The sequence below is a fragment of the Aquarana catesbeiana genome, linkage group LG06 (assembly GCF_042186555.1).
Source record: "Aquarana catesbeiana isolate 2022-GZ linkage group LG06, ASM4218655v1, whole genome shotgun sequence".
In the NCBI taxonomy this organism is placed as follows: domain Eukaryota; kingdom Metazoa; phylum Chordata; class Amphibia; order Anura; family Ranidae; genus Aquarana; species Aquarana catesbeiana.
This window is the reverse complement of record NC_133329.1, coordinates 101,572,166-101,588,281: the sequence shown is the minus strand read 5'-3', so window position 1 is coordinate 101,588,281 and position 16,116 is coordinate 101,572,166. Positions and strand designations below refer to the sequence as shown.

At 44.0% G+C, this 16,116-nt stretch overlaps 1 protein-coding gene across 2 annotated transcripts in view; it reads left to right on the top strand.

The window, feature by feature from the left end:
• RAB11FIP3 (RAB11 family interacting protein 3) overlaps positions 1–16,116 on the top strand; it is a 133,701-nt gene that overhangs the window by 83,969 nt on the left and 33,616 nt on the right. For both annotated transcript variants that reach the window (XM_073636553.1, XM_073636552.1), the window contains exons 4-5: positions 12,439–12,593; positions 15,935–16,111. In XM_073636553.1, the coding sequence (XP_073492654.1) occupies positions 12,439–12,593; positions 15,935–16,111 (332 nt within the window). The remainder of the gene's footprint in view (positions 1–12,438; positions 12,594–15,934; positions 16,112–16,116) is intronic.

Genomic DNA, 16,116 nt, shown 5'->3' with positions numbered 1-16,116 from the left:
CACCTCGCCCCGTGAGGATGGCACTGCAGGTGAGTCACCTGTTCTGTTTGGTACACACAGCTGTGATGTGATCACCTGTGCCTGTGATGAACAAGTCTTCCTTATGGAAGAGTGTCCCTCACGTTGTGATTTTACAGGTGTATTCGGGATTCATTTCCACCCAAAACTAGTATTTCAGTTACAGGCGGGTCGAATCTCACTCTGGCTTCAGTCTCTCAGCTACTCCATTGGCAGTAGAGTCTCACTCCTCTTGCAGCAGCTTTGAGTTTACCCCGAGACTCCCAAACCCCCCTCAAGGCTAGGAACTCATCTTTTGTAGCCATAGTCCTAAAATGCAATTGTATCCTATCCCGTATTGTACATGAGCGCCATTAAATAGAATGATCGGAGCAGACGCCAGCGTCCTTCCATATCGGTTTTGAGGACGGACCAATCTCTTGTTCATTGAGCTGTTGATAACCATACATAGGCAGGTATATCATAAAACACAAGGGGTGGGCTTTGAATTTGATGAAATGCCACATCTGCCCAAACGTATACCCTACTCAGGGGGTGCTGGGCTTTGGTGGAGATAATAGCACGCCATTCCATGGAGTGAAGTACCCGGCTGTCATAGGTTCCTGGGACCTCCAATTCTTGTGACGGCACAGGGGGTACCCTTGGTATACCCCAATGTGATCAAAAGTATTCAGATCAGGCACAGCACTTTAAAAAAAATCACCCCCTTTGGTCACCATCACTTCCACAGTGTTCTATCACAGGTGTAGTTACCTGTAGCTGATTTGCAGATTTCTCATTGCTCTCCAGTAATGGATTTGCATTCCACAGGCAGATAATTAGCCCAGGATTCCATTACAGTGCAGCTCTTTGTGTATATAGGGAGGCCTGTACTGCTGCCTGCTGGGAGTGCAGTCTATATCCCTGGATGAGCTGCTGTGCAGAGCCATGGTTTGGGTGTATCTGGTTGCAGATTAAATGACTGTCAGCATTCAGAGATCACAGTAGATGCGCCTTGCTGTGCAAAGATCATGTTTGACTTAGTCTTATATAAGGGCTATATTGTCAGCATATGTCCGGCCGCCCTCCCCGCAGCTCCACTCCTAGTCAATTGCCTGCTCTAAAAATTGTATAAATATTAATCGTATGACTTAATTCTCTGTTCAAACATTGAAGTCTTCCTTGAGCTTGTAGGGCGCGTGGTTCATTCGCGTTATCTGGTCAGCTTTATTTTATTAATTTATTACAGGCATCATTTATTATAGCATCATCAATTGACACAGCACTTACATGCTGCACACCCACATCAGTCCCTACCTGCAAAGAGCTTACAATCTAAACTCCCTATATCACATGTGCAATACTAGGGCCAGTTTAGGAGCCATTTAACCTACCATGTCATTGGAGTGCAGTAGGAAACCCACGTAGACACGGAGAACATTCATACTCCATGCAGATATTGTCCTGGCTGGGATTCAAACCAAGGACCTCAGTGTTGCAAGTTAGAAGGGCTGGTTTGTTCAGGGACTTAACATTGCATCATTTTGATAAATTTAAAGATTATAACATATAAGGGCTGCTTATAGAACTGAATAGGTATCCATGGTTGCACCTCCTGTTAGTCTTAAAATGATACTAAAGTTTAAAAATAACAAACATATTATTATCTACCTGCTTTGTGCAGTGGTTTTGCACGGAGCAGCCCCGATCCTCCTCTTCTCGGGTCCCTAGTTGGCACTCCTGGCCCCTCCCTCCTGCAGAGTGCCCCCCACAGCAAATAGCTTGCTATGGGGGCACTGGAGCCAAGCCAAGCCGCTGCTGTGTGTGTCCATTCAGACACTGACCCGCAACTCGGCCCCACCCCTCTCTCTCTCATTGGCTCACTGACTTTGACAGCAGTGCCCGCTGCTGTGTCTCAACCATTCAGGAGGAAGAGTCCCGGACAGTCGAATCTCTCGTGCCACACAGCTGGATTGAGATGGGGCTCAGGTAAGTATTAGGGGGTCTGCTGCACACATATGTTTTTTAATCTCAATGCATAGATAAAAAAAAACTTCTGCCTTTTAGAACCACCTTAAAGTGGAGTTCCACCCAAAAATTGAACTTCTGCTTTGAGGGACGGTGATCCCCTGACATGCCACATTTGGCATGTCATTTTTTTGGGGGGAGCGGATACCCTCTTTTTAGAGGGTCCCAGCTCCCACTTTCACCCGGCGCACCGCGGCACCGGAAGGGAGATCCCCTCTCCCCCCTCCCTCTCGGCAATCATCTGGGAAACGTCACAGGTCCCAGATGATTGCCAGGCTCGGCTCGTGCATGCACAGTGGGTGCCCAGCTGTGAAGCCACAGCCGGGCACCCACAGATAGAATGCCGGTGCAGCAGAGAGGAGGGGGAGACGAGCGGGACTTCGTTCCCCCGCATTGCTGGACCCTGGGACAGGTAAGTGTCCGATTATTAAAAGTCAGAAGCTGAAGTATTTGTAGCTGCTGACTTTTATTTATTTTTTTTAAGCAGAACTCCGCTTTAACACAGCTGTTTTTAGATGTGGCTATTGTTACGATGTCCATAGCTGGATGGAAATTTGTCCCGTTCAGCAAGGAACCAGGCGTATTTTGATCCATCTATGTCCATTCCCATTCAACAGAAGTTGATCTAAGAATTGGGGACTGTTGGAAAACGTTTGTCGATCAGCGGCTGCAGCCGCTGATCAGTGTATTGTGACAGCAGAGGAGTCCCACTGTCACAATACAATGACTCAGCGGGGGGATTCCTCCATTCCCCCCCGAATTGCCCGCCAGCTGATCGAAAAAAAATGATGCATCTGTGGCCAGCATTACATGTGATATCTTTCTGATAAAAAGGATGAACTGTAATAACCTGCCATTAGGGCCCATTCACAGCTGTCCCTTGTGCTTTGCTGTTATGTGCAGCAATGCGCCGTACATTGCATGGCCATTCATTTCAATGGCAAACTAATGAACTAAGGCAGTGGTTATTGGCCTGTGAGGTATAGGAGGCCTCAACTGTGGTCTCTGACATCCACCAAATAGCTGCACATAATGTTCAGTATATGTAATACTACATTAGACTGAACATTATTATTATTATTACTATTATACAGGATTTATATAGTGCCAACTAATTTATACTGAGCTTTACAATGTAGAGGAGGGGGGACAGTACAATTCTCACTCTGAATTGTTGAACCTTCCTTTATCTTCTGCTGTTATTACTTATTTCATCAGCACATTATTAACCTGTATTATGTGACCGCTGTTATCTCACTACTGATAGCCTATCTATAGGTAGATTGGAAATCATTGTTACTTTGCAAGTGTGAAAACTGTTGGGCAGAGAGATTTTTTTTGAAGATTGAGGCTCCATATGCACACTGGAGCTCATAAACGGCCGTTTTTTGGAGTTTGGGCATTTTTTTTTTTAACAGCCAATAAACTCCACTCTGTTATCCTATGTGTCCATGAACTTTTATCAGCAGTGGAGTTTATGGGCTGTTTTCTGAATAAAATCACGTTCAGGAGTCGTTTTTCTGACCACAAAAAATGCCAAACGCTCATAAACGCTGATAAACGCTCAAAAACGTGGCTTACCAGAGTTTTTAAATGTTTTTGATCCATTGGAAAAAAAAAAACACGCTAAAAAACGCTAATAAGCGCTATTGCAAAAACGTTAAACTTTGAAAGACTCGCTGCAAAGTTACTGGCGTTTATATAACGTTATTTTAACGTCCAGTGTGCATTGAGCCTTATTCTGTGCAATACAGACACACATATCTCTCTACAATACCCATTTACCAACTTACTAACAGTTTCCCCATCTTTATCTACCACATCTCGGTTGTGCAATCATCTTCAGTACATCTGACCACGACGGGACTCTCTGATTCACTGATCTATCAACACATCTTGATTGCAGTATTATTGGAACTCATTTCTGTGTTATACAGACTAAATGCTTGCCAATGCTTAGAATGCCCTCCCAGTGACCAGGGAAAAACGTCCTATTTGCAAATATACGGCTCTTCATCTTACTGGGGATTTTCATTCTACTCATATAGTCTGTTTTAGGCTCCCCGCATTGATGTCACATTGATGGTGTCTTGCAATGTACCCTCGATTTTCATTGCATTAACCTGTTCCTAATCGGTGTAATATCTCACCTATACTGGCCACTGCAACATCTATCTATCTATCTATCTACCTATCTATCCTATATATATATATATATATATATATATATATATATATATATATATATATATATATATATATATATATATATATATATATATATATATATATTAATATTATATGCCCCTTTTAGATTACTTTCAGCATACTTGGCAACAATCCAAGATTGTTTTTAACTACATGTTTTTTCTGTATGTTATGTGCAATTTTCAATGTTGGAAGGTAATAGTATGTGGAACATCCGCTATACTTTTTTAAATGAACCACTTAGCCCAGAAGAATTTGCCCCCTTAATGACCAGGCCATTTTTTGTGATACGGCACTGCGTCGCTTTAACTGACAATTGCGCGGTCGTGCGATGCTGTACCCAAACAATATTGACATTCCCCCCCCCCCCACAAATAGAGCTTTCTTTTGGTGGTATTTGATCACCTCTGTGTTTTTTTTATTTTTTGCACTATAAACTAACAAAGAGTGTCAATTTAAAAAAAAAATTTACATTTTTTTTTTACTTTTTTTTTTGCTATAATACATATCCAAAAAATATATATATAAAAAAAACAAATGTATTCATCAGCTTTGGCCAATATGTATTTTTCTACATATTTTTGGTTAAAAAAAATCGCAATAGGCGTATACTGATTGGTTTGCGCAAAAGTTACAGCGTCTACAATATAGGGGATAGATTTATGGTATTTTTATTATTATTTATTTATTTTTTTTAACTAGTAATGGCGGCGATCTGTGATTTTTAGTGGGACTGCGACATTGCGGTGGACAGATTGGACAGTTTTGACACACTTTTGGGACCACTGACATTTATACAGCGATCAGAGCTAAAAAATAGCCACTGATTGCTGTATAAATATCACTGGCAGGGAAGGGGTTAACACTAGGGGGCGATCAAGGGGTTAAATGTGTTACCTAGGGAGTGTTTCTAACTGTAGGGGGGATGAGCTGCCATGGACATAACAGAGATCACTGTTCCCGATCACTGGGAATGGTAGATCTCTGTCACGTCCCCTGTCAGAACGGGGAATCGCCTTGTTTACAAAGGCAGTTCCTGGTTCTGCCTCTGTAATAGGCGATCGCGGGCCGCCGGCGGACATCAAGTCCGCCCGACCCGCAGGCACACTCTGGCAGTGGGCGCGAGTCCATGCCGCCGTACAGCTACGGCGATTTGCGCAGGAGAGCCGTATAACGACTGCGGCTGGTTGGCAAGCAGTTAATAAACTTTTTGTCACTACGCTGCTTGGTTATTAGTGCCTACTTTTGACAGTGTATTCTCTACCACTGTGTCTCTCCCTTTTTGTCTGGGACAGTACAATTACAATACAGTTCAATACAGAAGGAATAGTAGGGCCCTGCTCATGGAGCTTACAATCTAAAGGGAGAGGGAGGTGGCACAAAAGGCTTTAGCTTGGGGGGGTGATCTGATGGAGGTGACTCGGGTACAGTTCTTAAGTGGAGGTGGGGTAGGCTTCCCTGAATAAGTGAGACAGGGTAGAAGCTTACTGGACATATTAGGACAGGGAGTTCCAGAGGATGGGAGAGGCTCGGAAGAAGTCCTGAAGGCGAGCATGAGAGGAGGTAACAAGGGAGCTAGAGAGCAGGAGGTCTTGGGAGGAGTGGAGAAGACAATTTGGGTGATATCTGCAGGTTGGTGATGTAGCTGCGGGCGATGTTGATAGCCTAGTATGTTGTAGTTAGTATTTTGAATCTTATACAATGGGGTAGTGGAAGCCAGTGAAGAGATTGAGAGAGAGAGGAGCAGCAGCCACGGATCGGTTAGTAAGGTGACAAAAGGAGGTAGTCGGAGACTGTGGACATGCTACATATGTGGTTAGAGATTGGGGACATGGTGCAGGATACAGATGGAGATTGGGAACATGTTATTAGAGACTGCCATTGCAGTCACTTTACATATCAATGCTCCCATCATTGACTACTGGGGTTTGAGGGCCACACAACCGGTACCAAAGGGCCAGAGGTTGGCCACCAGTAGCACTAGGGCAATACATCTTTGATGTACATACATTGCAGCGCACTTCAACATACGGTAACTCACAATCGTTGTTGTGCACTGTGTCAGAGAAAATGTTGGATATCTGATTTTTGGTGTGTTGGCAGCTCAGTTAAAGTGAATGGGTGAGTGACTTAAAGCGGAACTAAACCCTCCTATCTTATAGCCAAGGAAGCCGCCATCTTAGCCTTTGTTTGATCTGCAGTTTTCATGGTGCTACACATGTGATCAGCCAGGACACCAGCCATTTGATGGCTTGACAGTTCTGTTGAGAGGTAACATAAGCAGACTAGTAACTGTTATTCACGGCATGCCTTAACTGTAACTGTTTTGGGAAACCGTTAAATTGATGGGTTCAGTTCTGCTTTAATGCACCTTCGTTAATACACAACAATGGACCAGACCAGTGCGACCAGGCCATTAATGGAAGCGGTATGTTGTTCTTTCCAAAATGCTGAATAACACAGTTGGATTTCCTTTTAGGTCTCGTTCACACGGAACATATGAACCTGTGTTTACCTGCTCGGAGGTGGAGGTGTCCTGTGCATCCCCATGCATGCGGTCCTCTTTCTGTCGGTAGGGACACAGCCAATGTTTCCACAATGACATCTCTGCAGGTGCACAGACCCCTGGGTTTGTTGAGGGCTGTGCACCCACATCCGCATGAATGTCATTGGGAGCAGCCGCTGTGTTCCAGTTGACAGCATTGAGACTTGCCTGCATGGGGATGCACGGAATACCTGTGCATCCCCATGCGGTTAAACACGTTCCTCACATGGGGTACGGATTCAGACGCCCTGTTTGAACAAAGTCTTACCAGGTAGGGGGGCACAGCTGTCTAAATCCGAATTGAACATTATGAGTTTGTAGTGTTCTTGTGGTCCTAACAGTCAGATGCTGCAGAATGGATTTTTGTGTGGCCAGTCCTCGTTGGTATGTCATAGCTGAGTAGATGTGAACTTGTAGCAAAAAAAGAGGATTTTCTCCCTTTCTACTCTTTGTGCAAGGGTTGGCCACACATGATCCAATCTAAACTGTACAATCTGTATTTTAATTTACTTACAGCGATGAAGTGTGAGGGTGTAACTGATCCTCCTATAACCTGGATAGGCTGTTTAGACAGGTTCTTTTCTATTTTTATATATCTAAGTAGGAATGATCAAGCAGTTAGGGAACATGTATGGCCAGCTGTGTAGCCAAGAGATGATGTTGGCAATCATAAAGCAGGGAAGCAAATGGGAACAATCACAACGAATTTCAGAGTGTCCGGGCCTTGACTATCAACGGTCTCTGTTTAGGACCAGCTGTCTGAAGAAGTACTCATCCACCTTACCAACCTTTGGTATCCTCCACCCCTCTATACCAAACCCTCACTTCTGCTCAACCAACACATACAATTCAAAATACTAACAATAAGTAAAACCATCCACAGCTCTGCCCTGGACTACGTCACCAACCTTGTCTCAAAATATCACCCGAATCGTCTTCTTTGGTCCTCCCAAAACCTCCTGATCTGTAGCTCTCTCATCAACCCCTCCCAAACTCACCCCCCAGATCTTCTCCTTGGAGCCTCTCCCTTCCTCTGAAACTCCTTACCCCAAATCTTTCCAGCTTTTCCTACTCTGTCTGCCTTTAGGTGATCACCCAAAACTCAGCTCTTCAGGGAGGCCTATTCCACCCCCACCTGAAAACTGAACTACCTTCTCCAATAAGTCATCCCCTCACAGTTCATTACCGTTTGTACCACTTGTCCCTCCTCTGTTTACATTCTAAAGTAAGCCATAAATGATGCAAATTTCTTTCCTGAAAACACTTCTTGCAGGAAAGAAAATCGCTCAATTCCTCAGTCAACATATTCAGAGCTGAAGGGGGAATCCCTCCTGTAGTGCTATTGTGTGATGTTGGGATAACTGCTGGAGGCTATAGCTGCCGCCAGTAATCACATGCAAAAAATCTGACAGGCTGGATATACTGAAGTCGATCGATGGATCGACTTCAGTATAACCAAGCTGCCCTTAGATGGATCAAATCTTGTCTGGTCCCCGCTGAACCGGCCGAGGTTCGATCCATCTATGGCTGACTTAAAGTGGAAAGTAAAGGCAAAACCTAACTAACTCGAAATCTACTCCCACCCTCATTCTAAGCTTAATCTATCTAACCCTGTAAAGAAAAGATCTCTATACTTACCTATTCTGAAGATGCTCCAGTCCAGTCTGCAGCAGCGCCTTCTGTGTGCAGGAGAAAGCCGCCAATGTCTGGGAAAATACGTCACCCATAGACTTAATAGGAGTCTTTCGTTGTCGGCTGCCTCTCCTACACACTGAAGCCACCTCTGACAGCTCAGCCCAGGACCGGAGCAGAGCGGCTTCAGAATAGGTAAGTATAGCGATCTTTTCTTTACAGGGCTAGATAGATTAGGTTTAGAATAGGGGTGGGAGTAGGTTTTAGAGAGAGTTTTTGACATTACTTCCACTTTAAGCTCTCACGAACAGGGCCCTCCTAACCCACTTATCTTGCTTGTATTATATTTGTAGTGTCTCCCATTATATTGTAAAGCGCTGTGCAAACTGTTGGTGCTAAATAAATCCTGATAACGAGGCTTCATGTATACTGCTTTAGAAAAACGTTGACTGCCTGTTGAGTGGTTATTAAAGGACATGGGTAATGGATGGGGTTATATACACACAATAGAAGTTTGTGTTGGGATGTGGTTCAGTGATCACAGGAATGTAGCTTTGCTTCCATTGAGTACCTTCTCTAGACAGTCCTATATTCTGTAAAGCAGTGGTCATCAACCCTGTCCTCAGGGCCCACTAACAGGCCAGGTTTGCAGGATAACTGAAATACATCACAGGTGATATCATTTGCTGCTCAGTGATTGCAGTATTCTAGTCTGCATCTCCCCAAGGTAATACATAAAACCTGGCCTGTTAGTGGGCCCTGAGGACAGGGTTGATGACCACTGCTGTAATGGACTCTAAAGCAGCCCATACCACGAGTTGCAAGAAATAAATTTGCCCGATTCCCCCAACAACACAGACAGTGCTGCCAGTGGGACCCCTCCTGCCAAGCCATTATATTCTCCCAGTGGGGACAGCTTCCCCACCGGGAGAATACAATGGCATTTGTACTTATTGCTAGTGGCTATACCAGCCGCTAGTGATAACTGCACGCAAATCGATCGATGGCAAATTGAATTGATTCAGCCTGCCCATGCATGGTTTGAATCTTGTCCAGTTCCTACTGAACAGGCTGAGATTTGAACCGTCTCTGACTGGTCTAATGCTGCATTACTATTTAAAGCGGAGCGCCGCCGAAAAAATTTTTTTTAAAAGTCAGCAGCTACAAATACTGCAGCTGCTGACTTTTAAAACATGGACACTTACCTGTCCAGGGCGCCCGCGATGTCGGCACCCAAGGCCGAAGCGTCTCTCCGTCCTCGGGTGCTGCCGCCTCCATCTTCGGTAAGGGAATCAGGAAGTGAAGCCGTGCGGCTTCACTTCCCGGTTCCCTACTGCGCATGCGCGAGTCGCGCCGCGCAATACGAATGCTCCCTGCTGCCTCTGGGACCCGTGTGTTTCCCAGCAGGCAGCGGGGAGGGAGCAGGAAGTGGCGTAAATAACCGCAGATTCTGTGGCTATCTACGCCGGAAGTGGGTACAGATACCTGTAATATACAGGTATCTGTACCCCCCTCCCCCCTGAAAGGTGCCAACTGTGTCACCGGAGGGGGGGAGGAACCTGATGAGTGGAAGTTCCACTTTTGGGTGTAACTCCACTTTAAGCATTGCAGTGTGGTATGTGTGTGTGTGTGTGTATATATATATATATATATATATATATATATATATATATATATAATATAATATATGAGTTCTGCTTGCTTGCTGCATCTACAATGCGGTTTCAATCAAATTGACTGTTACATAGTTCACTGGCCGTGCATCTAAAATGCAGATAATGAGGAACCTAAATATGACGCATCGCACAGGTGCAAACCAGTCCAAAGCTTGAACCAAGACTTCCAGTTTTTGCCTTGGCTAAGATCAGTTTTGTTCTATTTTACACTTCGCTAAGAACTCTCAGCCCCTCCTGTAATAATGTTTGTCGCAGATTACTGAACTTTGTTCAGATAACATTTACGCTGAGTATGGAGAACATATAGGGGACAGGAAGGGCAGAGGCTTGTCCTTCCAGCCCTCTTGTCCCTTTGCAGGCTAAGAAAAGGGACATCGTATTGTTCAGTCACCCTTGCAGGCCCTCTGGCAGAATGCGTTTTAATCATAAACCCAACTCGGTTAATCTTGTTAGATATAAAGACTCCAGCAGGGTTATAATGAAGAGTGACCTGTGTACACAGCCAAAGGGCACACTAATATTGTGAGTCTTTTGGAAAAGAAGATCCTAACCCATACCCAGGCTATTGACATTAAAGCGTACCTTCAAAAAAAAACAACAACTTTGCACCATTGCAGCCGTTCCCTATCCAAAAACTTAAAAAGCCAGTTTTTTTTTCATTTTTCCTTCCTTCACATTCCACCCATCCCCTGCCTTCCCTCTCGTCTAGCGGAGAATGAGGTGGACCCTGCTCCTTCAGTTTCCTGGGACGTTCGCATCCAGTTACCCAGGGGGCATTCGCTTCTGCACGCCTAGCTGGAGGAGGAAGAACCTGGCAGTACATCAGCAGGGGGGTGGCTGCAGGATTCCAGAAGGGACAGCAAACTCCAGATGTAAGGTGGATGATGGCTGTACGAGACCCTGCATGCGGTAGCTGAGCAATGGATTACAGCAGAAAAACGCTGGATTTGCTCAGTTATGTAAATTAATTATAACCCAGTGAAAAAGGTAAAGTATTTACTTATTCATATGATGCATTACAAGTTTTTAATAAGCCCTCCGTAACTGCAGATTCTGCTTTGTGGAGAAATCCATCTTCAAAGTTCACAACAGAGGCACAGAATTTACAGCTCATCTCTCTTTGCTTTCTCTGGAAGCAAAGACTTGGCAGCCCACCAGCCTTCCAATGTAAACAGAAGGTGGTTAATGTTAGATACCAACTGCGACTTGACTTCAGAGCCTCTGCTGTGATCTTTAAGGATAAATTACTCCACAATATCTGCTGCTACAGAGGTAAATCAGTGAGGACTCATTTTATAGCTCTTTTACTGCTTACGAGTGTGTAAGTACTTTATAGGACAACTGTACCTATAGTTCAGTTGTCCTCTAATTTAACCCCCCTGAGGGCAATCTGACTGGTAAAGTACCTGCCTTCCTATTTTTAAGTAAACTTTACTGTGCACCCTGCCCGGTGCTGCCCAGTCTTGCAAAAAACACCCCAGCCAGCCCTTCTTCCTATTGCCTGTCATGACTTCATTCGTTCCTGTTTACGAGTTGTTTTTGTGGCGGCCGCCAGATACCAAGCTGGAGACTGGAGAGATGGTAATGTTAAGAGTTATGCACATTACAAATGTAGATAAGTTGCATAAGGTTTGTGACTTTCGCTCAGCTGCCAGTTTCACTAGATAGCATTTGTAGTTCACTGATTATATTTTACATGTTGCCTGAAATTTCTCTTAAAGCGGCCTTACCTTCAGTTTTGCACAGTTGTACATGCTCCCCTTCTATACTGACTCACTGATTTCACTGCGCGCTGTGAGCTTCTCACAGTGTGCATTAGAAGATCAGCAAGTCAGAGCCAGATCTAGACCCATCCTTTACTGTCCCTGGCCCGCCCCTTGCATTCATTGGATTCTAGTTCTTTCAATCATGGAGGATCAGCATCACATGTGGCTGTTACCCAGAGCAATCTACCTGCAATTAAAGCTTGCCTAGGAGCGCCTACTCCTCCAGACTCATTCACCCATCAAGGTATTTTGATATTTGCATGAGAACCAATTGACTGCTTACATCAGGACTGAGGGCGCCTGAGAGAAGTGCTGAGAGCAGGCTGCTGGGATGTATTCAGGAAGCAACCTGTCTCCTTCTGCCATCCATGATCTCTCTGCCAGCATTGCATGGACCCAGTGATGAGGTCACTGGGTCTATAATAATGTATGTAATATTATTAACAGAAGATTTATTTAAACATTTCATTAGCATATTGATGAGAGAGGAAAGGAGGAACCAGGGAAAGCAAAGATAAGTAGACTAAACTTTGGGCTTACATATTAAAGTGTAGTCTTCTACGTGTAATGTGTGTGTCCCCCACAGGTGACGGAGGTGACGGACAGCGCCTACGTGGGCTCGGAGAGTGCCTACAGCGAGTGTGAGACGTTCACAGATGAAGACACTGGAGGACTGGCGGCTCAGGAAGACCCAGAAACGGAGGGTGATGGGGCAGGGTCCCGCGGACACACATCTGCATCGTGAGTATTCTGCCTTTCAAAGGAAAGAGAGGCTTGTGAATAGAAAAAAATATATATACAGTGTAGCGCTACAAGAGAAATAAAAACCATGAACTGTGATAAAATGGTGATAGATAAATAAAAAAAGTGTCCAATGTTCACTGAAGGGGACTGAAAAATGTATGAGAATTCAGAGATATGTCTATCTCATGCTTGATAGCAAATCTTCAATTGGACACGGACCACACAAAGTGCAAATAACTGTGCAATTGTGAAGAAATCCTCTATAAAAAAAATAAGGTGGGTACTCTTACCAGATATGGTGGACCCACTTACTGTTTGGTAGTGGGTCAATCAGGCTTATGTGGGCCAGGTGCCACAGGGTTATGGTTGGCTGGAAAACAGTCACTCTATGAGGGATAGTTCCACTCCTCATCCGTGGTGGTCAAGCCGGAGAATCTTGTTTCCTTATGGCTCTCCGACGTGGTAAAGGACTTCCACCCCATGGGGAGCTGTCTGGAGGTTGTCGTTGCACACAAAAAGGACTCCAATGGGACCGGAACAAAAACAGAAGAAAATGGAGGGACTCCATATGGTGTAGGTAAAAAAAACAGAAGGCATTTTATTTTAAAACAGACAGTACATCAAATCAATGAGTGCAGGTACTGGTGATCACAAAAATAGTTAAAAAATGGATAAAAAAGCAATGTGGGGAGCAAGCATAGCGAGCCCTACGTATTTTGTCCTCAAAGACTTCTACTGGGGCATGAAGCACGAAGCTTGTGAATAGGCCTGCTGCATTTCAGACTGCAGATTGAGTCTGTCCTCCCAGAACATATGTTGTTCTTATAGTGGGATTCTGATTGATTTATTCTTTGGCTTTTTTTTTATCTCTCTTGGATGGAAATGTCTCTACTTGGGTATCCAGCTGTGCCCCGCTACTGCTAGTGGGAGTATGAATCCTCTGGTTGGGTTCTCTGCATTGTAAAATCATTTAAAAACAAAATTCAGCTAATAGGATCCTGTTTTTGGCAGCTGGGTGAAGTTTGGAACCCAAAGTGCGCAATCTGTTTACTGAAGTTCCCAAGAGGCATAAAAAGGTATAGGGTCACTCAGTGTGCTCCTTTTTATATTTTGCAACTACTAGAAGCTAAAATACACTAAATGCCCAATAGTTTGGAAACATTTGACTGTTACATCTGTATGAGCTTGTTGAATATCCCATTCCAAAACCATAAAAAAAAAACCTTGAGGGCCCGGTCACACTAGAATGCCGTGCGGGAAACTTGTGTTTCATGCCAGTTTCCTGCACCACATTTCAATTGCACGGCCCTTTCGATCTGCAACGGGTGTTAGTGCAAAGGTATTGTCACCCCAAAAGCAAATGCAGTGTGTTTGCCCACACCGAATTGCAGGGCACAAGAGTACCATGCGATGCAGTTACAATGCGTTTCCAAATATCGTGCATGCGCTACTTTTTGTGCGGTGTGATTTCAGTCCATTCAGAATGAACGGGCTGTAATCACACTGCACAGAACTACATGTGAATCACTCAGGTACCGCATAGCGTTCCTGTGCGATTCAAATGCAGTTCCTAGTGTAAATAGGCCCTAAAAAAAGTTGCTACCCAGCCTATTGTTTCTCTAACAGCCTTCACTCTTCTGGGAAGGCTTTCCACAAAATTTTGAATTGTGTCGATAGGACTTCGTGCCCATGTAAGGTATTGATGTTGGATGAGAAGTCTTGGCTTACAATCCGCTTTCAATCCAGTTCAAAGGTGTTAATCGAATTGGTTTAAGTCTCTTGCAGGCCACATGAGTTCCTTCTCATCAAGCCATGGCTCAAAATGTTGGAAGCACACAGTTGTCTAAAAATATCTTTGTATGCTACATCACTAACAGTAGCCTTCGATGAAAGAACCCAAACTCAATCATTTTTGGGGAGTATCCACAAACCTTCAACCTTATAGATAGATGTGACGGTCAGACGTCCACAGACTTTGGGCTATATGGTGTATTGGTTGAGGGAAAGCAGACCCTTTAAGACTAGGGTGTGCAACCTAAGGGTCACCGCCTGAAGGGAAAGTAAAGAAGGATTGGGTGGGGCACAGCTTTTCCAATGGCTTCATCTTTATTGAAAGGAAGACACGAGCCGAAGGTGCTACAGGGGCTTCCACTGTGCATATAAATATTTAGCTTGGGCACCATAATTGTATTAAGGCTACAAGAGCGTGCATGCTACTAAAATTATTAAAGCAAGTTTGAATCCAGAATTTTCTATAAAATGAAAATACTTTTTGAGGAGTTTTAAGAGGAAAAAGCCACCGTTTTCAGAGCTAGGGATTTTCAGAAAAGAAAACGTAAGTTTGGACAGTATTGAAAACTTTTACTATATACAGTACATTTATATTTGAGGTATACTGTGATATTTTTTTTTTTGTTTTGTTTTTTAAATAAAAAATGTATAACCCCTTTAAGATAAAAACCTGCTGCCTTTACAGCTCCTTTAAAGGTACGTGTTTTTTCACCTTAATGCATCTTATGCAATTGCACGGTACATGGGGACCCATAAAAACGCCTGATTTTGGGGTCATGACCTGGGAAAAATGTAAGCCCACTAAATTGATACTTTATGAATTTGGTCTACCTTTTTTCTTTTTTTCTTTTTGTTTTTGACCATGCTTCTTTTAATACATGGGACTTATTTGAAGAACATGCCTAGACGAAGCCTTTGCTTTAAGCTGTAGACTAAAGAAGGCTATGTCCCCTCTTGAAAGTTTCACTCTATTTGTCCTGCTGACCATTGTCCCAGGGACACAAAGTAATAGGAGGTACAATTTCATTACACCAGAACAAAAATTGAAGGGAAATGTTCCAATTGGGACGTTTGTTTTGGAGGGGCATTCTCCTCATTTTTTCAAGATTTCCATCTAGTTGCTTTTGTCTCTGGGACAGGAAGTGAAGGAAAATCTCCCTAATGGGACATTTGCAAAAATTAAACTAGGGGTTTAAACCCTTCCCTACTTTATCAAAAAAATAAAATAAAAATAAAGCTTGCACCTCTAACATTCTCTATCAACACCATATAGATCTGTGGGCCTTCCTGGGCTCATGTGGACCGGTGCAGAAGGTGAATGCAGGTCCTAGAAGTGCATTGCACCAAGATATGCAGAAGGTGAATCCTGAGGTCAAGAACCATATGCAGTGAGAATACTTTTATGGCCAGTTTCTTCCTTTTTATTCTCCCAGTACAGGTCAGAACCTGAAAGGGAGGCACTGTAATATTTGCTCTGTATAATTCCAGTACAGTACCATCAGTCTCTACCTTCTGTCCCGCTCACTCTTCCTCTTTTTCTCTTTCAGGCCTGAAGGTCTGGAGCTCTCTCTGTGTGACATATCGGTGGTCACTGTAGCTGGCCAGGAAGAGCAGTTTGAGGATTTTGGTGAAGGAGCAGAACCAGATCTGTACAACAGTCACTGCGAGGATGAGCCAGACAGTTTCACAGAAACTTCAAACAGCACCCAACGCCTCACCTCCAGGTAAG